Genomic DNA, 20,351 nt, shown 5'->3' on the forward strand with positions numbered 1-20,351 from the left:
CATACATTAATTCCAGACTGTGCATTAATTGGTTAACAGAGGCTCCGGAAGATTTTAAATAAGGGAGGGGGGCGATGGCACCTGGCTTTTAAATTATTGGGGCGCAATAGTACTTGGAGGTCAAATTTTGAGTAAAATCGGGAGGTTACTTTCATTCTCAAAATGCACATTATAATCACGAATGTAGTGCCAATTTCTATTAGCCTAGGCTGTTTTTCGATCAACAAACGCTATTCGTCAATGAGGGTGCTGTGAGTAAAGACAAAATCTCCCACTTTGACCAATTCGGCAATACTGGTCGACCCAATGAATTGGGTTGCCAAAAAACTAAAGCGCTGGCAAAGCAATATAAAGCTGAGAGTACTAAATTAGAAAGGCGCTACTTCGATCGCAAAAGTGAGGACAGTGTGAGCTCGGGACCGTGTGTAAGAGCTACAATCCCGGTCATAATTATTCGAACACTTTAACATGGGTATTTCAAATATGCCCCCATTTCCCCCAATCAATGTTGTTGGTTGTTGTTGTTTTGGTCAGGAACCCCTAGAAACATCCAACATTGATTGGTGGGGCAGGGGAGGGTTGTAGTTGTAGGATAAGGTTCAGACTTCACGTCAAAGAAAGCGAAATTTTAATATGTCAAGTATATCAGAAATACGGTCTCAAACAGTCCTACTTTGACACAAGTGTTCGAACTACTTATGTCCGGGATTGTAGGTGACTAATAGCTAGCTTGGCCTACGTCATTGATCTTGGCCCACATTTGCACTCATTGCAGAGTGACGTAATTTGATGACCGATTTAACCATGATTTAACCCAGTAATTCTCACTCGTTGTGCATGATGATTGACAGCTGCATATCGGTGGTACAAAAAGGTGATCGTCAGGTTTATTACGTGGATGGCAGCAGACAGATTGCAACTGTCCCCTGACCCTGACTGACCTGCACTGTTTGTCACGTAGACAGACCGTGACCTGAGTCGACGCGTCCTCGGAATCGGCTAGGCAATTTGTATAAAGTACCGCTAGCCTGTATAAAGCGGCAACATATTTAACTCTCTCAATATCATAACCTCAGTTTCTGAAAATATATAATTTGTGTGTATTTGAGGCAAAGACAGCAATAGCAGAATGAAAGACGGCATCCCATCAGAGGTTTTAAAGAGATGTGACCTGGATGACCTGGTGCTAGGATTTTGCAACGATACATTGCAGGAGACCTAAGTGAAGGAGGTAATTACCGTGGCATCAGCCTATCCTCAATAGTGGCCAAAACCTTTAATAGGTTGATACTCAACAGGATAAGACCCAAAGTTTATGGACTTTTGAGAAACAACCAGAATGGCTTCAGAGTGGGAAGAACTACTGTCAGCCACATACTGGCTCTTAGAAGGATAATAGAAGGAGTGAAGGCCAAAAATCTACCAGGCATTATAACATTCATTGACTTCCGAAAGGGGTTATATCCATTTTATTACACATATTGATGTGTCATACTTTCTTGATATACATGTATTGAGAAGTACTCAAGAGAAAGTAAAGGATATTTTAAAATAATCTGATTTTGGCAACTCACCATGTTAAACCTCTCAAAAGACCGGTCCCACTTAAGGTACAAACGTCCCTATTAATCACCAAAACATGCCACATCAAAGCATCTTCGAAATGAAGCTCATCACATAATGATACTCTTGAGGTGACAACTCACCATATTTAAACTCTTCAAAGATTTTTCTACTTCTAAGTACAAACATTCACACCAAGTGTTTCCGTCGATGGATCTTTATTGCCGTCGGTGAATATTTTCCCAATTATGTTGTAATAACATACAGCTTGTTTTGGAATCCACCATTGTTTAAATAATTTTGCCAGGTAGCAAAGATGAAAATTATCAAAGAATATGCTATTCATTTGTGTGTGTTTGGTCACCAACTAGTCCCTTATAATGTATAATGGCGGCGCCTATTAGTAAAAGGCGATTTGATTAATTCGAATTTATTAAAATCGATATCACTTACTTGTCCAATGCATCAGAGTAGGTTGTAGAATCTGAGGAAAGGATGCACTCTACATAGTTGTATTCGTCAAAACTAGCAAAACACTACATCCTTAGAGTTGGTAAATACGTCACCTGCTTAATTATTCATAGGTACATTGAACGGCTGGAATAAAACATGGATTTCCGCATCTTGGTTCATAACCAGGAAGTCATAACAACCGGCTGACACTGGCTCATTTGCATGACAAAATGACCCGTCTCCTTCGCAGCCAATTTGGTTCCGCTCCATCGAAATCAAGCTGGTCACGGACAACGCACTGAATAGTCTATTGTTCTATTGTGTCCGATTTGAGCGCTGACATATTGGAAAATGTTGCCAATCAATATTAATGAAGTCGTGCGATCGACACCTACAACTGTTCAATTGGGTGACTTTATTGTAAGGTGCTTTTATTCATACATTGGGCGTATCGAGCTGTATCGGTTGGTCCGCAATTATATTTAATATAGTATTATAGGCCTACAATTTTGCTTTGATTTATTGATTAATTCAGAAATAGTATGGCTATGCTTCTCGAGTTTGAGCAAATATATCACATTTGAGGTCCAGGGTAGACTCCTATATACGCGATGCTCATGTAAAATACTATGGTAGGCCTATACATAATAAAACACGATGTGGACCGCGGCTAATGTCCTTAAAAATACTACAGTAGGAATGATATAATAATTACTTCAAATCCTTATATGTAGACCTATTGGCAAACAATGTAGACAACTTACTTGTGTAGATTCTTATATCCGCCACACAGAGCGCACACTTTGCCTATGCTGCTGAACTGTCCGTAGCGAAATGGTAGAGCAAAGCGTGTCCACTGAGTATAATCAAATGAGCGCCCAAACCAATTTGGGCGCTGCAATAGGTGTGTATTGTAGGTGAACCTCTGTTTTGTGTGCATGCGACAACTCACGCACACCCTTGGGATGGACTAGTACCAAAGGTACCTCTCGTTCGTATAGGCGCTTTTACGTGACTTTCGTTTCATCACTTATTGACAGTAGCCTGCCTATTATAGCGTTAATACGCTGGTCAGGTCAGTTACCGATTTAATGGCGGAAGCCCTTTGTCTCGAACAAAAGGTACCTCTCGATGAATAGCGTGTCGGGAACTCTAATTGGCACAAAGGAACAATAAGCGTTACATAATCTATTTCCTCTCCTTCCTATATAAACTCCTTGGTCACGGAGGAGACTACCCGCCTTTGTGTTTGTTCATTTGTGTATAGAGAGCCAATCTTGGAGTCCGTAATGACTTAGGCTACGCTCTCAGCTAGAGTCCGACGCTGCATTGTACTAGAAATACCTCAGTTTCTGATAGAGCCAACCGGGAACACGTATTCATTTAAATATATAGCATTAATTTAGTATCACCCTGATTGGCCCCATGCAGTGGAAAACCTTAATTCTTTCATTAAAAAGAAATGAAAATAAAAAACGCGGATCCACCTGTGCACCTATAAAATGGGCACAGCAATTTGTCTCAAATATGAATGAATTTTAAGAAACATACGGGATATGATAAACCATTTTAGTCGTTTTACATACAATGTATATACCGTATTGTCATACCAATATTTGTCATAATATATAATGAGTAATATTTAGCATCGTATTATGTGCAGTCAATATGCACAAACGAATACTGATTCAGGTTTTTGTACATCTCATATAACATGTCACGTAGGAGGTCATACGTGTTGACCTTCATCTATTGTATTTGTTCATCTGTGTATGGAGAGGTATCAGTATTAGGGCGTAGTTCATTGAACTCACCAGATTGCTATTCCAAGTACTGAGGCGATTGCATTGAAAAACCTAATAAATTGTTCATAACAGTTACGTAATCAATCGATAGTGCGGACACTTTTCACTTGTAAACCACCAAAATTCGTGATCTTTTAGCGTGAATAGAGTGACCTCTCAAGGATAGGTTCTCTGTAGTCATAACTTCATTCATTTTCCGCCTCGGCATCACATCATCGTATCCAGCCTCGCGTAGGCCTACTCCACTACAGGCTACATTAAAACCAGGGCTATGACACTCTATTCACGTGGTTTCTTTTCCAACGCTAAAAGATTACGAATTTTGGTGGTTTGTAAATGAAAAGTGTCCGCACTATCGATTGATTACGTAACTGTTATGAATAATTTATTAGTTTTTCAATGCAATCGCCTCGACCCATTAATACATATTATCTGTATTTATCAAAGTACTTGGAATAGCAATCTGGTGAGTTCACTGAACTACGCCCTAATACTGATGGGGTTTTAATGGCGCTAATCCTCTCCATACACAGATGAACAAATACAATAGGAGAAGGTCAACACATATGACCTCCTATATGACATGTTATATGAGATGTACAACAACCTGAATATCATAAAGATCAGTGTTCGTTTGTGCATATGAACTGCATATTTACAATACTAAATATTACTCGTTATATATTATGTCAAATATTGGTATTATGACAACACGGTATATACATTGTATATAAAACGACTAATAGATCCTACTATCATGGCGTCAGGTCATTGGTTCATCATATCCCGTATGTTTCTTAAAATTCATTCATATTTGAGACAAATTTCTGTGCCCATTTTATAGGCGTACAGGTGGATCCGGTTTTTTTGTCATTTTCATTTCTTTTGATGAAAGAATTAAGGTTTTCCACTGCACGGAGGCCACTATGTGATACTAATTTAATGCTATTTGTAAATGAATGCGGATTCCCGGTTGTTGTTTTTCCACAGTGTGACAACTGTCCACCCATCCAGACAACATCATCACACAATAAAACGTCTGTATTTGTACGATGAGTAAATATTAAACTGAACTTTGCCTTGGAACATTGTGTAAGACGGTGTAAGATTTTGTGGGCGCCCTCAACATTATTATCCTCTTTGTATCCGTAAATGACATGGCATAGACTGTGTGAATTATATGAAGACTACTTATACATGGGGTCATATCCATGGACACAAGTAACGATAATTGACAACACGATACACGACTGTATTTAGGGAGGCTAACCACTAATAATTAATAATGACGGGTAGGGCCTACTCCTGGGCGACTCGTGTGGGCAAGGACGCTTTAAAGCCATATTATAACATTTGCTGAGGAAGACGCCCTCACTGAATTTTTGAAATTCCTATTTTTACACGATTAAATTGTACTTTATTAAACCAATATACCCTGCAAAAATCAAGATTCTAAGTGCTGTAGTTTTGTCAAAATCCGTGATTTTGAATAAATGGCTGATTCAGCGCTTTATTATTACGATGGAATTATTAGTCGAACGCATACACGATGTTCATAACACACAGTACGTCATGGCGTGCGGGACGGTGATATACACAACAAAGGGTCGTACCACAACATGACCGAAGGAGTGGTACGTATTGGCGACATGTACGCTGGTAGTAAATTCCAATTTTCTTTGCTTTGCCGTAGTTGTTCGGCTCAAAAATAAAAGGGGATATATCTGACAGTAAAAGCTAACATTTTATGGCAAAGAAATGCTAATCTATTTTGTTTGAAAATGTTATAATATTGCTTTAATAGGACGGTGACCAAATGAGTCTCAAATTTCACCGGGGAGGGGGGGGGCACTCAAGTATGATAATGTAGGCCTATACGCATGTGTGGCCAACTTATTTAAACACCCCCCTAAAACGAGTTTTACCCTACCAGCAAATTTAGGATCAATAGGCCTAACTTAATACACTAAAGGAAGTTTTGGATGAGAAAACGGACATTTTGATGAGAAACGGCCAAAATGGTGAGAATTTAAATTTTCTCATTCTTTTGGATGAGAAACTTCCTGGTGTGTGTGTCAATCATTATTGTCTTATTAAAATCCGGGACTTTGGTTGACCTGTGCTAGACTCCAGCACATGTTAATGACGCAAAGACAGTTGTGGTAACACCATGGTCGCAGACCTGCAAAAAAGCTCAAAAACAGATAGTAATGAAACCAGTTTTATTTTCCTTGCTCTAGCGAATTCACAGAGAAGGTGTTTCTAGTACAATGCAGCGTCGGACTCTAGCTGAGAGCGTAGCCTGAGTCCAAACGGACTCCAAGAAGGGCTCTCCATACACAAATGAACAAACACAAGGAAAGTAGTCTCCTCCGTGACCAGCTTGATTTCGATGGAGCGAAACCAAATTGGCTGCAGAGGAGACGGGTAATTTTGCCATGCAAATGAGGTGAGTGCCCTCTCAAGAATAACTACTCTCTGATTAAAACCCCGGATTAAAACATTACACTGCATGCCATGTCGATATCAGACCATCATCATGTCAGATGATGGAAGGTTCAATCAAGATGGGCTATCATGATAATAAGATCAACAAGTAAACATTATCGGTCAGTGAAAATTCAATACATCAAACTCAAAGGTAAGTTTTTAATCTCTACACCGCTCAGGTTTATTTCAACATTTTGAGGACGATATAGGCCTACAAAATTCGTGTGAACAGTGTGGTGACTAATAAACCTACATAGGTTTTCAGTTTAAAAGTTGGTAAAATGAAGAGGGTGGTGGCAAAAGACATACCTTGAATTTTACATATATATGTACCCTCAAGCTGCAGATTGGATACTGTCTTATTTTCATTTTTAATAATACATAAACATGATAAATATGTGTATCTAGGCTTGTACAATACATTAATCTCCAAAAAGACCGAGTTAGAAAGAATGTTAAAGTGTACAAGTACAAGTGGGTGAATCTGGTCAAATCTACCAAATTTTAAAATAATTGGAATAACTTTATTTTAATTTCATCCATTCAATTATAAACATAATACAGAATAATAATTTCTGTTTACAAAATAGTGCGGAACATATGAGAAGCAGTGGATGAGGATGCCACTAAACACCCTATACATAATTTTTCAATTATACAATAATACTAAATAAAGCAATTTAATACATTAGGAAAAAACCGAACAAAGACAAACAAGCCTTGTAAGTTGAGAAATTACAAGATTTATCAATGCAAAATTCAACAAAAGTATACAATGCAAAAATGATAAACAATTTTATAACCAGTAAGTGTAAGAGACTTATCCTATATCTGGTCTCTTACATAGGCATATCTATAATAAATCAAAGGCTAGGCTACGTCCAACATTTACATGAGAAATTGTGAAAAGGCTATTTTAGTACTTACAAAGTAAATGATAAATATAACAATAATGATAATGATATTCAATAATGATATTGGAGTAACATACAAAAAGTAATTAGAAAATAATTTATTGGGGACAAACTCCAACCAAGATCTATCCGCAAGGCAGAGAGAACTAAACAATGCTAAACAGCACAAACACACGACAACAAGTCCAATCTGAAATATATTTTTTAATATTTTATAATATAATATAATATAATATAATATAATATAATATAATATAATATAATATAATATAATATAATATAATATAATAATAATAATAATAAAAGTTGCCATCCCAGCCCCACAGGCTACACTAGCATTAGAACTCTGGCCATAGTATCCGTTTTTACTTCTACTAGGGCCAGAGGCACTTACATTGAAAAATTTGTTGGAGATGCTTGAACGATCCAGTACAAAAAATGACAGCAATACAATGCTTGATCGAGGTCACTAATTAACATGATAAAACCCACTTGAGAACACACAATCGCCGGTCATTTCTAAAGATGCATTTATACTCAATCGCTTTTGGAGAAACCTGAATCGCACGCATGGTCAGTGTACTAAATCGCCGTCTGGGTATAAACACAGCTTTACACAATAACTAATTTACATAGGCACAAAAGACCGTGTTCATGTACCGTTACTCAGCCAAACATGGCAGAGTAGGTCCCGGATCTTCTGTACATGTTCCTATCTCCTCAACGTTATACCTTTCTAACAAGGAAAGAGATACGAAAGGCGAACGTCTAGGCTACACAATCCAAATTCATCTGATGAAAATTCCAAACATGTTTATCATACGTCGGACATAGCGACGTAAGGTCCGGTAATAAGTGACTTATGTCCGACCCGGGTGTCCGACCGTGGGGATAAGAGCAGCCCGTCCTGCCCGATAGTAAAGTCGTATACAGACTCCGAGTATTAGACGTACAATATTGTATGTACAATATGTACGTTATTTAATCTATTGCCATTCTATTTCCAGTAATGTTTAAGTTCTAACGAATGTTTGATGACGAAAAATCGATAATATGTTACATACAATATCTAGCAGAAATATATTATCGATTTTACGTCATCAAATATTCGTTAGAACTTAAACATTACTGGAAATAGAATGGCAATAGATTAAATAACGTACATATAGGCTACATTATACCAAAGTACCGTCCGATGTCTTTTCATACAGGTACATGTAGTGGCTGACCGTGTCCTTGGGACGGTATTATCACTCAGAATATTATTAACAATAACAATAAGATTTGAATATTATGCATTGTTGAACAACAATAGACCATTTGATTTGTTTGAAGCTCTGTGTTTGAACTATGACTATGAGTTGTAGCAGGGAACCTCTATTATTATCGGGAATTGCCTGTTACACATGATCGCACACAAGGTCGTAGGTAATTGGTGGGACCTCATCTGCCCAGAACATATTGACCCAGGTCAGCATACCGCCATATCCTTCCCGACATGCTTAGTAGCCAAGTCCGTAGAAGAGTGGATCCACACACTATGTATACAAATATACATTTGGCCACATTTTATTATACGATTAATACGAATTTATTAAACATGGTAACAAATATTCTCTAGCAAATCGGTTATACGGTGGAACTGGTAGGCATATTATAAATTCGGGATATTAAATATCTTCCTGACCAGCCATATCTGCGCATGGTCAAAGACGAGGATAGACGAGTATTAGTCTCCACATCAGCCAGTTTGGTTCCGCCCCTCCACAGGGAGCGTAACCATCGATTGAAAAATTGTGATCTATAATCCCCGACATTGCTCTTATGAACTGACATCCACCTGGTTGTAGCTGGCACCAGGATATATTTATGGTAGACACACTTAGGAAGTGGATCATTATTTACACTTTACGATGACAAAATTGCGAAGTGTTAAAAACAAACGAAAGTAAAACTAATGGCAAAATTAAAATCGATCTCTACACCATGTACACTGGCACCATTTAAAACATGTCAAGTGGCAAAGTGATACGATTTGATAGCAGTATCCCAGCAAACATGGGAATGTTTTATAAGTATAAAACGTGATTAAAAACTTTTCAGACAAATTCAAAACGTTTTTCATCGCAGATGTAACGAAGCCGATTGTACGACATATACAGTGCGTAAACGACACTTCTTCTTCCTTATTAGTGCCTCATATGTATGAGTTTTATCGCACTGCGTACAGACAAGCTGTTCTTATCAAGTTATTTTTTTGGAGCAGCGCCCCCCCCCCCCTCCCAGGCGCGCTCCCTATTTAATTTCACCAAAACAACCTACATACGAATGGTGGTTCTCCGTGACCTTTGGGGTACAGGGCGTTAGTCCGACACGCCGCTAGTCCGACACGCCGCTAGTCCGACACGCCGCTAGTCCGACACGCCGCTAGTCCGACATCACAAATTCCCTATACTTAGAGGTGCGTCAGTCCGAAAATGAAAAGCACGGCGCTAGTCCGAAAAAAGCATGCGCTAGTCCGAAAATGAAAACCACTGCAACAGTCCGACACGCCGCTAGTCCGAAATTTAATTATGAAAACCACGCCGCTAGTCCGACAAAATTCGGACTAGCGGCGTGGTTTCCAGAATTTTTAAAAAATACGCCTCTATTCCGAATCGGGAAAGCACTTTTTCAGTCCGACACGCCGCTAGTCCGAATCTGAAATACACTGCGCTAGTCCGAATCTGGAAAATACTTCTTCAGTCCGACACTGCGCTAGTCCGAATCTGAAAAACACGGCTCTAGTCCGAAACTGAAAACCATAGCGCTAGTCCGAAACTGAAAAGCAATGCGCTTGTCCGAAATTGAAAACCACTGCGCTAGTCCGAATCTGTGAACCACTGCGCTAGTCCGAAACAGAGAAACACTGCGCTAGTCCGAATATTCGGACTGGCGCAGTGTTCACAGATTCGGACTAGCGCGCAGTGGTTTTCAATTCGGACTAGCGCAGTGTTTCACAAATTCGGACTAGCGCAGTGGTTTTCAATTTCGACTAGCGCCGTGCTATTTAGACTTAAGCATATATGATTAACTGTCTCTAAGCTTCAGTTTAATGTAGGTATTTGCATGGGTTTTTTTATTGTATTTTTAAAATACTTAATTCGTTTTTCTTTTAGGGTGGACAAACTATGGCACAAGTCAAGGTAGCACGAGTTACCATGTTTTTGCAAGGGGCAAATCTTTTTAACGTATATCAAAATATATATATATATAAGATAGTATCTTATCATCTAATCAATTAGGCTTTATCTAATTAGGCTTTGTTGTTTTAGGACACCATTAGTGATTTTTAGCTCGTACTCTGCTCGTAGCACGAGTTATTATCCGCTGGTTGATCTGGGTAAACATGGTCAGTTTTGAAACCAACAATACTCAAATTTGCAAATAGCACATTTGAGATAAGGTGAATATATTTTTGCTATCTTCACACTTTGGGGATCTGCCCAGAGGTGAACTACAGAAGTGTAAATCTAATCACGTCCCTAATAATCGTCTTCTTGAAAATCTATCTTGTGTTTGTGACTTTGCATCTCACTTTACGCTTTAGCATGATCATTGCATAACTTAATGAACCTGTCCCTACTACCCTTGAGAACTTGAGAACTTTCTGCCAGTAAACTGAGAGTTTGCTGATTGTTCCATCAGCAAATCTGCACTGTGAAGGCTCACCAACAATGATCACAATAAGGCGACGAAAAAAGAAAACCCTGTTCTACGGGCAGTGCCGCCGACAAGGAAGGGTAACCGGGTGCGTTACCCCGGGGTCCTAGGGGCCCGTAAGAAGTGAAGAAAACATACTTTACTATGGGGCAGTAAAAGCAAAGAAAACGGACCTCAGGGCCCGTAAAAGGTAATGAAAAATACCTTGTAATTAAAGCATATTTTCTTTGCTTTTTCTATACGGGCCAACAATCAATACGACCTTCGTACACATTTTACACCGTAACACAGAATACAATTTAGGGAATTTACGGCTCGTTTGTGCTGCCGGGTCACAAATTGTTAACAATGATGAAAAGAACTTGTGAAACCATAACTAATATAATACAGTAAACTGGTGCCTATTTCTAATCCCGGTTTCTAATCTTTCGAGGGGAGGGGCACTCACTGAATTGGCATGATCAATGAATGAATCTTTATTTCCATAATAAAAAACAACAAAATACAAAGAAATTCAACATCATAAAAATAAAACAAGACAATTATGGAGGAGATGATCGAAAGGCCAATAAGGCCAGCATTGACCATTCCCTTACAGAACTAAATACAACAACAAACAAACAGAGTATATTAAGCCTATCACACAAGAACAAGATCATGATGGGTGACAAGCAGGTGTACGGCAAAATATCTAGTTTTAGATAATCCTTCAACCATTATCAACGAATGAACCCTCTAGTTTTTCATCAAATGTTCACAATTAAAAAAGCTTGATTTAGCTCATTCGGATCAACAATACTATAACAATGTACCATATTTTTCGGCGATGATATTTTTCCAAATGTCACCGAATGACCCGTGTGTCCAGTCGCCTGGGCTTCTCAACCAATGACACCTATATATTTCTGGTGACAAGTTTTACTGAAAGACCGCTGTAATTGTAGAACGCAGCCCGCAAATACTTTCAAAGTTAATACCCCGGATATTCCTCAACCATTTTTAATTGTCTGATTATAGTCAACGACAATTAAACGGATATTTGCGGCATACATGACCATCTCCGATTGCAATCTTTGGAGAGCTCCATCGATTAAAGGCGTTATAATTAAAGTTCATGTTTTTCTCTTGAATATTCTTTTTCAGACTATACAACCAAACCAAAATGAAGACCAGAAATGTTGATCACGTCGACGATCACGAAGAAGACGCAACTCATATCAACGGAATTAAAAATAGCTATGTGGATGACAAGCAACATCTACTTGAGAATAACTCGGTAACATTACAGCCCATTAATTGCCACACAAGATGCTTAGGTCCAGCAAGGCATCGACTGATAACAGTCGAACCCGCCATGGTCTTCTTTATCATTGCCTACGGGACTATGGTCAACCTGCGCGGACAATACATCAGGCAACAAGTTGCTAAAGAATATGGTATTGACGGCGATCCTGGTCAGGCATCTTGTAACGGAACTGATGTGAATAATACGAATAGTAAGATCATGGCTGAGGTGTCTGATTGGAGTATGTATTGCTCTGTTGCTGAATCCATACCTGCTTTCTTTGTTGTGCCAATCTTAGGTGCATGGAGTGATCAGATTGGACGTAAGATGATCATGTTGATTCCGCTTGTGGGTTATCTAATAGTCTGTTTATTATTGATCCTCATCGTTGCACTCGGCCTGGATTTATATATGTTCGTCATAGTTTCGTTACTACAGGGTCTGACAGGTGGAGTGGGTCTATTTTCAGCTGTTTGTTTATCGTACATTGCTGATATTACGACCAAAGAAAAACGTTTGTTTAGAATCGTCATCATAGACATGATCTTCATGTTAGGAGCTGGTGTTTCCCAAGTAGGCATTGGCTATTTCTTGAAATATGAAGGGTACATTCCGCCAATGCTGATGGCGGAATGCTTTGTCGTGCTGGCATTCTTCTATGTAATAACGCCACCATTTGTGGCAGAAACGATCCAAAGACGCCCTTCATCCGAGACATCCCGAAGTCCCAAACGCGAGATGATCAAGAACATGGTGGCTATGTTTAAAGATAATAGTAACTTTCGACGCTCAAAACTGGGGATTTTATTCGCAGTAAATCTCATGATAGCCATTGTTGGTGGTGCAAACGTTGCTTTAGAGGCATTGTACGGAATGGGGGAGCCATTTTGTTGGTCTGCAGTGGATGTGGGTTATTTCGCCGCATTGGATTTGGCAGCGAATGCTATAGGTAATATCGTAATACGTTACATTATTCATTTTACATAATTAACACTTCAACAATATGGAAGCATTTTCAATATCGAAGCAAGTCATCTAAGTTATCTATATAATATCGAAGCAAGTCATGTTTAGAACTAGAAGACACAAAATCAAACTGTGTCTCCAAATTGCACGTCTTACCTGTTCAAATGTTAGAACTGTCTTGCTAATTGAAGACCTGAGCGCAAGAAGACCGTAAGTCCACTTGGCCCCTCAACATGAATACTCTAAAATAACGTATAGTTTCTTATGTTTAATACATGTTGCAGGGTTAAAACATCATGAAAGGTTGTGAAAGATTTGATTTGGCCCCTGATATGTATAAAACATTACCAAACTATTCGAAACTATTCGCAACTTTTTGTATACATGTTGAGGGGCCAAAGTGGACTTACGGTCGTCTTGCGCTCAGGTCTTCAATTGGAGACATGGCCTTTTTGGCTTGAACTTGGAGATGGGTTGCCTGTAGAGATGCGGCTTCGTGTCTTAATGCAAAAGCGTCTAAAACGAGCTTCACAGACGCCTTTTACGTAGGTCTAGATTGTTTTCATGCCGATATAACGTTCTATATACCTCATATATTGATTCCTGTCATCTAGTTGGTTAATAGTGCGGTCATTAAATTAGCTATGCCCTCAAAATGAAATATGCCCAGGGCATGGTAACGAACTATTGACCGCAATCGCAACATCCACGTATATTCATTTTATTACAAAACAAATATTGACTGCTTTATATTCGGGACATGGTAAAATTATAGGCCTGCGGTGTTATAATATTGTAAAATAACTTTTGCAAACATTTTTCCCAACTATTATGTCCAATATAAGATTTTTGAATGTTATGAAGATACTTTATAGCCTTAATACACCCTTTGTAGAACCCGACATTTTTGCGAATAATGTCCAAAACGTTTTCTTCTGGTTTCTATTATTGAAGGAAAGAAGTGCAATACACATTTATTTGTTGCCACAAACATGTTTACAATGTATAGCTTAGTTTTTGCATATTTAATATTTCCTCAAATACGCTGTTATACCATGATTGTATACCGTTCCGTGGAATTAGCCGGCTTACCAAGGATGTAGGTCTAGTGCAAGAAATCCTTATCTGCAATAGCTGCCCTATATACTTTCCTTCATTCTATGTTGTACACATACATTAAATGACACTCGGCAGCCATTGCATATGCGCCTTCTTGCTTGCACCAAGCCGTCATGTTTTTGTTATTCTTTTCTATATGCAGGCGGTATTGTTGGTGGATACCTTCTGGGCAAGTGTTTGCAAGATATATACATTGCACTCCTATCGATATTGGACACAGTATTGAGTTTGATATTCGTGGCTACAGCACAAACATCAATATTTATATGTATCTGTAAGTAGGGATAGTAGGCCTGTTTTGTTGTTGTTTTCTTTTAAATCGCTCTCATTGTTGCGACAATGTTGAACTAAACTCTTGAAAACTGCATGATCTTGATATCATAATTTCATTTATAATGCAAAATTTATCATGTACATGGATTTTGTTGTTTGATACTGAAGATACTGGTCCTGCATTACGTGTACCATAAATGATAAAGCTGAAATTGATATTCCATCGTTATTTCATCCTCACAGTTTGTCCTCCTTTTTTTCGAAAGTGTCAAAAGTGGATGTATGCCCTTCACAAAGTCACGTTGCGGAAGTACATGTACACATTAGAAAATACATACTTTCAGTAGAGAAACTTGTATTTCATTTTGGAAAACCATGTTATTTTCTGCATTGTACGTGAACTACTTTGAACTACTGAGTATGTATTTGTAAGATTGTTCATGAAATCCCAAGATTTAAAACTCACGTTTCTTAGCTTCCGATAGCAGGGTATGCCATTTTGAACACAGGTGCTTTGGACTTCTTTGATAAAGTTCTTAATGTATATAATGCCTATGGCAAGTACATTGCACAATAGACCAGAAAAACCTGGTTTTTCGTCGATTTCAACTCGATTGCCAGTTTTTTGATCAACTAGGTTTTTCGGCTGATAAACCAGGTTGATCAAAAAACTCTGACCAGACTTTTCGAATTTGATTGTCATATTTTTTGATAAACTGAGTTTATCGACCGAGAATCCTGGTTTTTCGCCGATAAACTTGCTTGCTCGATTGTCAGTTGTTGTTGTTGTTTTTCTTTTTCTTTTTTTTTTTTTTTTTTTGTGGGGGTGGGGGTGTGTGTGTGTGTGTGTGTTTTTGATAAACCTGGTTTTTCAATCGATTGTCATAGTTTTTGAAAAACCAAGTTTATTGGCCGAGAAACCTGGTTTTTCAAAAACTATGACAATCGAATTGGTTTTTCTGTTCTATTTTGCAATATACTTGCCATAAATGCCGGGACTAAATGCATTGCATATTTCTATACCTCAATACAGCGATTCCTGTTGGAATGCTACGAGTTCTATCAAGTCCAGTTATAAAGACGGTGGCATCCAAATTAGTGACAGACAAAGAACAAGGTTAGTTAAGGTTCTGCAGAACATTTAAAAGACTCGAAGCTTGTAAAGTATAGTATTAAAAACAAATTATGCTTATGAAAGTTATATAAAGTATTTTTGTGCATTATATATTTTTTTCGTATTTTCGTGACTGTCTAGTGAAGCCGATACCTTTCTAATAAACTGAACACAATTATGATGTTCTGTTCACTTTATTTAACATACCATTACCGAATATACTCTCACACACTACATGTACTGTATGATAATTGAAATCACGGGTATTATTTATAAAGACGTTTTTTTTCCTTGGGCGCTGCAATGAGTAATATCAGTCTAATAAAGGTTCTACTCCATCCATTAGAAAAAATACAGTTATGTTGCACAGAAAAAATGTTTGTGTATAATGTATAATATTCTTCAACCAGACGATTTGCCAGGGTAGGGGTGTATCAAGCATGTGAACTGGGTGGACGAAGTCCAGGAGCCCCGGGCAAACAAGAGACTGACTCAAGAGTTTATGGGTTAAGGATACATACATACATACAAGGTGTCCCAGAATGATTTATACCGTGTTTAAACAAAATACCAAAAATATATAGTCAACAGTGTATCTAATCTTAATAAGTGCAATACAATGCCACACATGTCTCCTACTTATTCTGTGACTTTCATGGAAATAGCTTGATTCGTTTTGGCGTGGCATTGCTATTACTGAAAATGGACGAAAACGGCATCTGTGTAATTTACAGCGCAAAGGCATCATATCACATTGATCCTTTATCACCATCGTTCAGCCACACGGTGCAATATATTGGAGAAATCCTGCATTCTTTTATATGAAATACACTAAATTTGGCACAGATGTAGAGCTTACAATGCTAAATAATTCTTGATATGGGATTAAGTGAAACATTTCAATATGACATCAGATATTTAGGTTGAAAAACATACTTTTTATGTGATTTTTACCCAAATTTTTACTCAAAAATGTCATTATTACAGAGGATATAACTTCCTCAAGGATCCTCCACAGTAAATGTTGATCTTCTTCGTCACGTAGCTGTGGGTTTGCCAATATATTGTGGACATAAATGCATGATGTGACACTAAGGACGAACATTCTCTATACTTTTATGAAAAATACATCTCTGCTGGCATTTCAAATGATGAAACTCACACACCACAATAATTGGCTTCAAAACTGCCGCCAAAGAAAGAATAGTTGAAGGTCACTCAAGCGTAGCAAATCCTTTATTCCATACAAGGATTGCTTCGTAACATCATAAATAAACGATAGATATCGACTATTTAGTAGAATCAAGAACAGGACACAACAAATATTCTGCATAACATTTTCCAAATAACTTTGTACTGAACGGTTAGTAATTTTACAGATTTTCCAAATAGGTTGCTTTGTTAAAATTTGGAATTCACCATTTTTACGCAATCCTCTCTAACTTCAACTAGAAACGTCCAACTTTTAAAATCTAAAAAAATCTCAGAAAGCTAAATATATGTAGAACTTAAAATGCAAAACAATATTACCAATAGAAATGCCGTTCATACCTAAATAATCCATCTTTCCCGGTATAAATCATTCTGGGACACCCTGTATATACATAAACAACATTTAATAAGGCGCCTTTCCAACATGATCAAAGCGCCAAGATCATCAAGTTTTACGGATTTTGAGAACCGTGTTCCTGAAAAAGGTGACAAACTTGTCACACAGCACTTCTGTTGAGAAACCAGTAGGCAAACGTTTGATGTTTTTGTTCAATAGAGTATTTACAGTCTGGAAAACTCCCTTAATATTACTAGCATTCAACTTGACCTTATAGTACTCTGTTTTTGCCATATCAAAAAGTTGGTTAACAAGGGTTTTCTGATTAACATACATCTTTTTGTCTTCCGGATAATGACTCTTTCTCCACCTTCTTTCATATTTTCTACGTTGTACCAGGGGTATCTCGGCATTATAGTACGAGATTTACTTTCTTCAGGAGCATGACTGTCTAAAACAAATAACATCTTACTATTGAATTGATCTATGAGCGTATCCAGAGACATACTAAGATTGATACTTTCAAGTTCTTGAGCAACATCATTGCTATACAAATTTCGATCAATGGCCTTAAGATTACGAACAGTAACAGTTTTCTTTGTCAACATTGGGTTGTAAAGGAGATGTTAAAAGGGAGAGCGTGGCGCAATGGTCAGGGTACTCTCCTTTAGTGCATGAGGTCCCGAGTTCAATTCCCAGCGGTGACGATTTGCTGGGATATTGACTTGGAAAAAAAAGTCTGAAATTAATTGGCCTTCTGTAGATTAAATTCAGACTCCCGCTCTCCCCGTGGTTCACTTAGAATTGGGCAAATGGATCATGAAAGTACCCCGTCCTTCGGAGGGGACGTAAATTTGTCGGTCCCGTGTACAGAGAGCCACACCTGTAAATGTAATTCGCAGCCAGTTTTGAAAAGAGTATGGTGTTAACCCCTGACTGTTCCCAATACGTCCCGGTGTTCAAATGGACCCCAATGCCAATGGAAATAAGCTTCAATAGAGGCTTTCTTCGGTTATCCAGGGTTGTCAAAACCCGAACAAATCAAATCAAAAAGGGTTCCGCACTGCGCTGCTCCATGAACATGAGCCCTCAGGTTCTGGCTTGACCATAATACACTAATCAAACGGTATCATACACAATCTTTGTGTTTTATTTCAATTAATGATTTTGATTGCAGTTTTAATGTTCTTTCCTAACAGGAGCCATATTTACATGCATGGGAAGTATTCAAGCATTAGGGAGTTTGCTCACACCTATAATGCTAAACGGGGTATATTCTGCTACAGTTGGCTTCTATTCACCGTTTGTATTCTACTACATGATTGGCTTACTTATAGTGCCTTTGCTTCTATTATGGTAAGTGTCGTAATATATGATGTATAAAATAATGTAATCAACTTAAGGGGTTTTTCGTGACCCTAGCATCCTCTTTCATGAGACTTTAACAAATTCATCAGAACTGTTCCCCGGGACACCTAGGTTTCATTATCATTGAGGTATAGGACTTTTTATTTTTTCGGAGAAGAGCAGGTAGGGCAACTACTTGATTATATTTATACAAGTTCAAACTACATACTCTGAAAATTTTAGAAAATTTGCACGAGTCCGTTTTTTAAATCACATTTTGTTCCTTAAATGGGGTTATAGCGCCCTCAACGGGCACTCTCTCCATAGGGCTACATGTAAAGACCAGTTATAGACAAGTGGCCCTAAAATAAAACGGACTCGTGCGAATTTCCTCAAATTTTGCATATGATGTAGATTTAACATCTGGAATGTAATGCAAGTGATGTCGTTGCTGCTCCTCTAAATTCATTTTTAAAATGTCCGCCCCAGACCAAGGTGGGACTGTTCATAGAAGAATTGTTAGTTGTGATTTCATACCAATAGTCCAATAAAATATTCACTTACATTGCTATTGTTGTAATGACGATCTGTGTACAGCCAGGGATATGGTCAACATCAGCTGTACACAGATCGTCATTACAACAATAGCATCAAAAAAGAAACCGACAGTTTCCGAAACGTCTGCAAGTAAATGGATATTTTATTGGACTAGTCGTGTGAAATCATCACAACTAACAATTCTTTTATGACGTATGTTTTTCTGTGAAAGGAATGTATGCCTCTTGTGTTAGAAAATGTTAAATGTTGCACTGCCATAGCAATAGTAAACTAAAATGTGTTTTATTATAATTATGAAAAAGATTTTGCTACACGAATTTTACAATGTGCATAATTCAAATTTGCAAAAATGGAAAGCATTGAGACGTTTAGTGGAAATCATACCCCTTCCCTTAAACATAGATGAATGAATTAAGGTCAGGTTGTTTGGTTGCACATTGGGCGGTATACGATGTATACCACACATTTTTTTCATGCAACCATACTAGACGGTGACAATTCAAGTAATGTGACGGGGGAATGGACAATTAAGAAAACCTATAATATATCTACATGAGAAAATGACATAATACGTGGTGCGTCGACGTCAGCTGGTGAAACATTTAGTATTGAATTTAGGGAAAAATAAGTATGTTATGGCGATTCAAAATAATAAAATGTTACATTCTACTGTTCATCTTTTTTTTTCACAGCCTCCTACAGGTCGTCATCCAGGCCACCGCAAGCAAGGAACCTACCAACTTGACAACGCCAGTATCTGATGAAGAGACGGTGCCAAATATTAACTAAATTATATATCTTTTATACTTTTGTTTAAAATATCTTACTTGAGAAAATGTATACAAATAAATGCATAGTTTGGGCGCTGCTAGTACCCGCACCCGCATGTCTTTCCTAAATCACCCACGTCTGTCTTGCAAAATATTTGTAAATGTGTACACATACAGTATATACAGGGTGTACCAAAAAAAGAGGCCCCTCATTGCGCCCTCTTTTTCTCCTATTTCAGGAAAGTTGATCAAGTATATGTTGGTATGTAAAGAGGCCTTCACCTGTTAGCTTTAATAAACCGAAACAATTATTTCAATCGACTAATAACTTTTGAAGATATGCCCTTTTAAAGAAATGTATCCGTTTTTTACTCTGTCCACGGAGGAGGTTTGGCTACTTCCAAGATTGAAAAGTGCATATATACCATGCATGAATATAAAAC

General features: G+C 37.9%; 1 protein-coding gene across 1 annotated transcript; it reads left to right on the forward strand.

Annotated features, from left to right (window-relative positions):
- The first annotated feature begins 6,308 nt into the window (after window positions 1-6,308).
- LOC140165450 (proton-coupled folate transporter-like) lies at window positions 6,309-19,977 on the forward strand. The gene is made up of 6 exons (XM_072188744.1): window positions 6,309-6,462; window positions 12,071-13,161; window positions 14,440-14,571; window positions 15,604-15,687; window positions 18,433-18,589; window positions 19,831-19,977. The coding sequence occupies exons 2-6, from the start codon at window positions 12,090-12,092 to the stop codon at window positions 19,925-19,927; spliced, it is 1,542 nt and encodes a 513-aa protein (XP_072044845.1). The 5' UTR covers window positions 6,309-6,462; window positions 12,071-12,089; the 3' UTR covers window positions 19,928-19,977.
- Window positions 19,978-20,351: the final 374 nt, after the last annotated feature.

This window comes from Amphiura filiformis, chromosome 12 (assembly GCF_039555335.1).
Source record: "Amphiura filiformis chromosome 12, Afil_fr2py, whole genome shotgun sequence".
Lineage (NCBI taxonomy): Eukaryota > Metazoa > Echinodermata > Ophiuroidea > Amphilepidida > Amphiuridae > Amphiura > Amphiura filiformis.

Excerpts from the sequence above, each read along its gene's own strand:
- LOC140165450 (XM_072188744.1), top strand. The coding sequence starts at position 12,090 with ATGAAGACCAGAAATGTTGATCACGTCGACGATCACGAAGAAGACGCA. Across the intron at positions 13,162-14,439 it reads TTTGGCAGCGAATGCTATAG|GCGGTATTGTTGGTGGATAC; the intron begins GTAATATCGTAA and ends TTCTATATGCAG. Across the intron at positions 14,572-15,603 it reads ATCAATATTTATATGTATCT|CGATTCCTGTTGGAATGCTA; the intron begins GTAAGTAGGGAT and ends ACCTCAATACAG.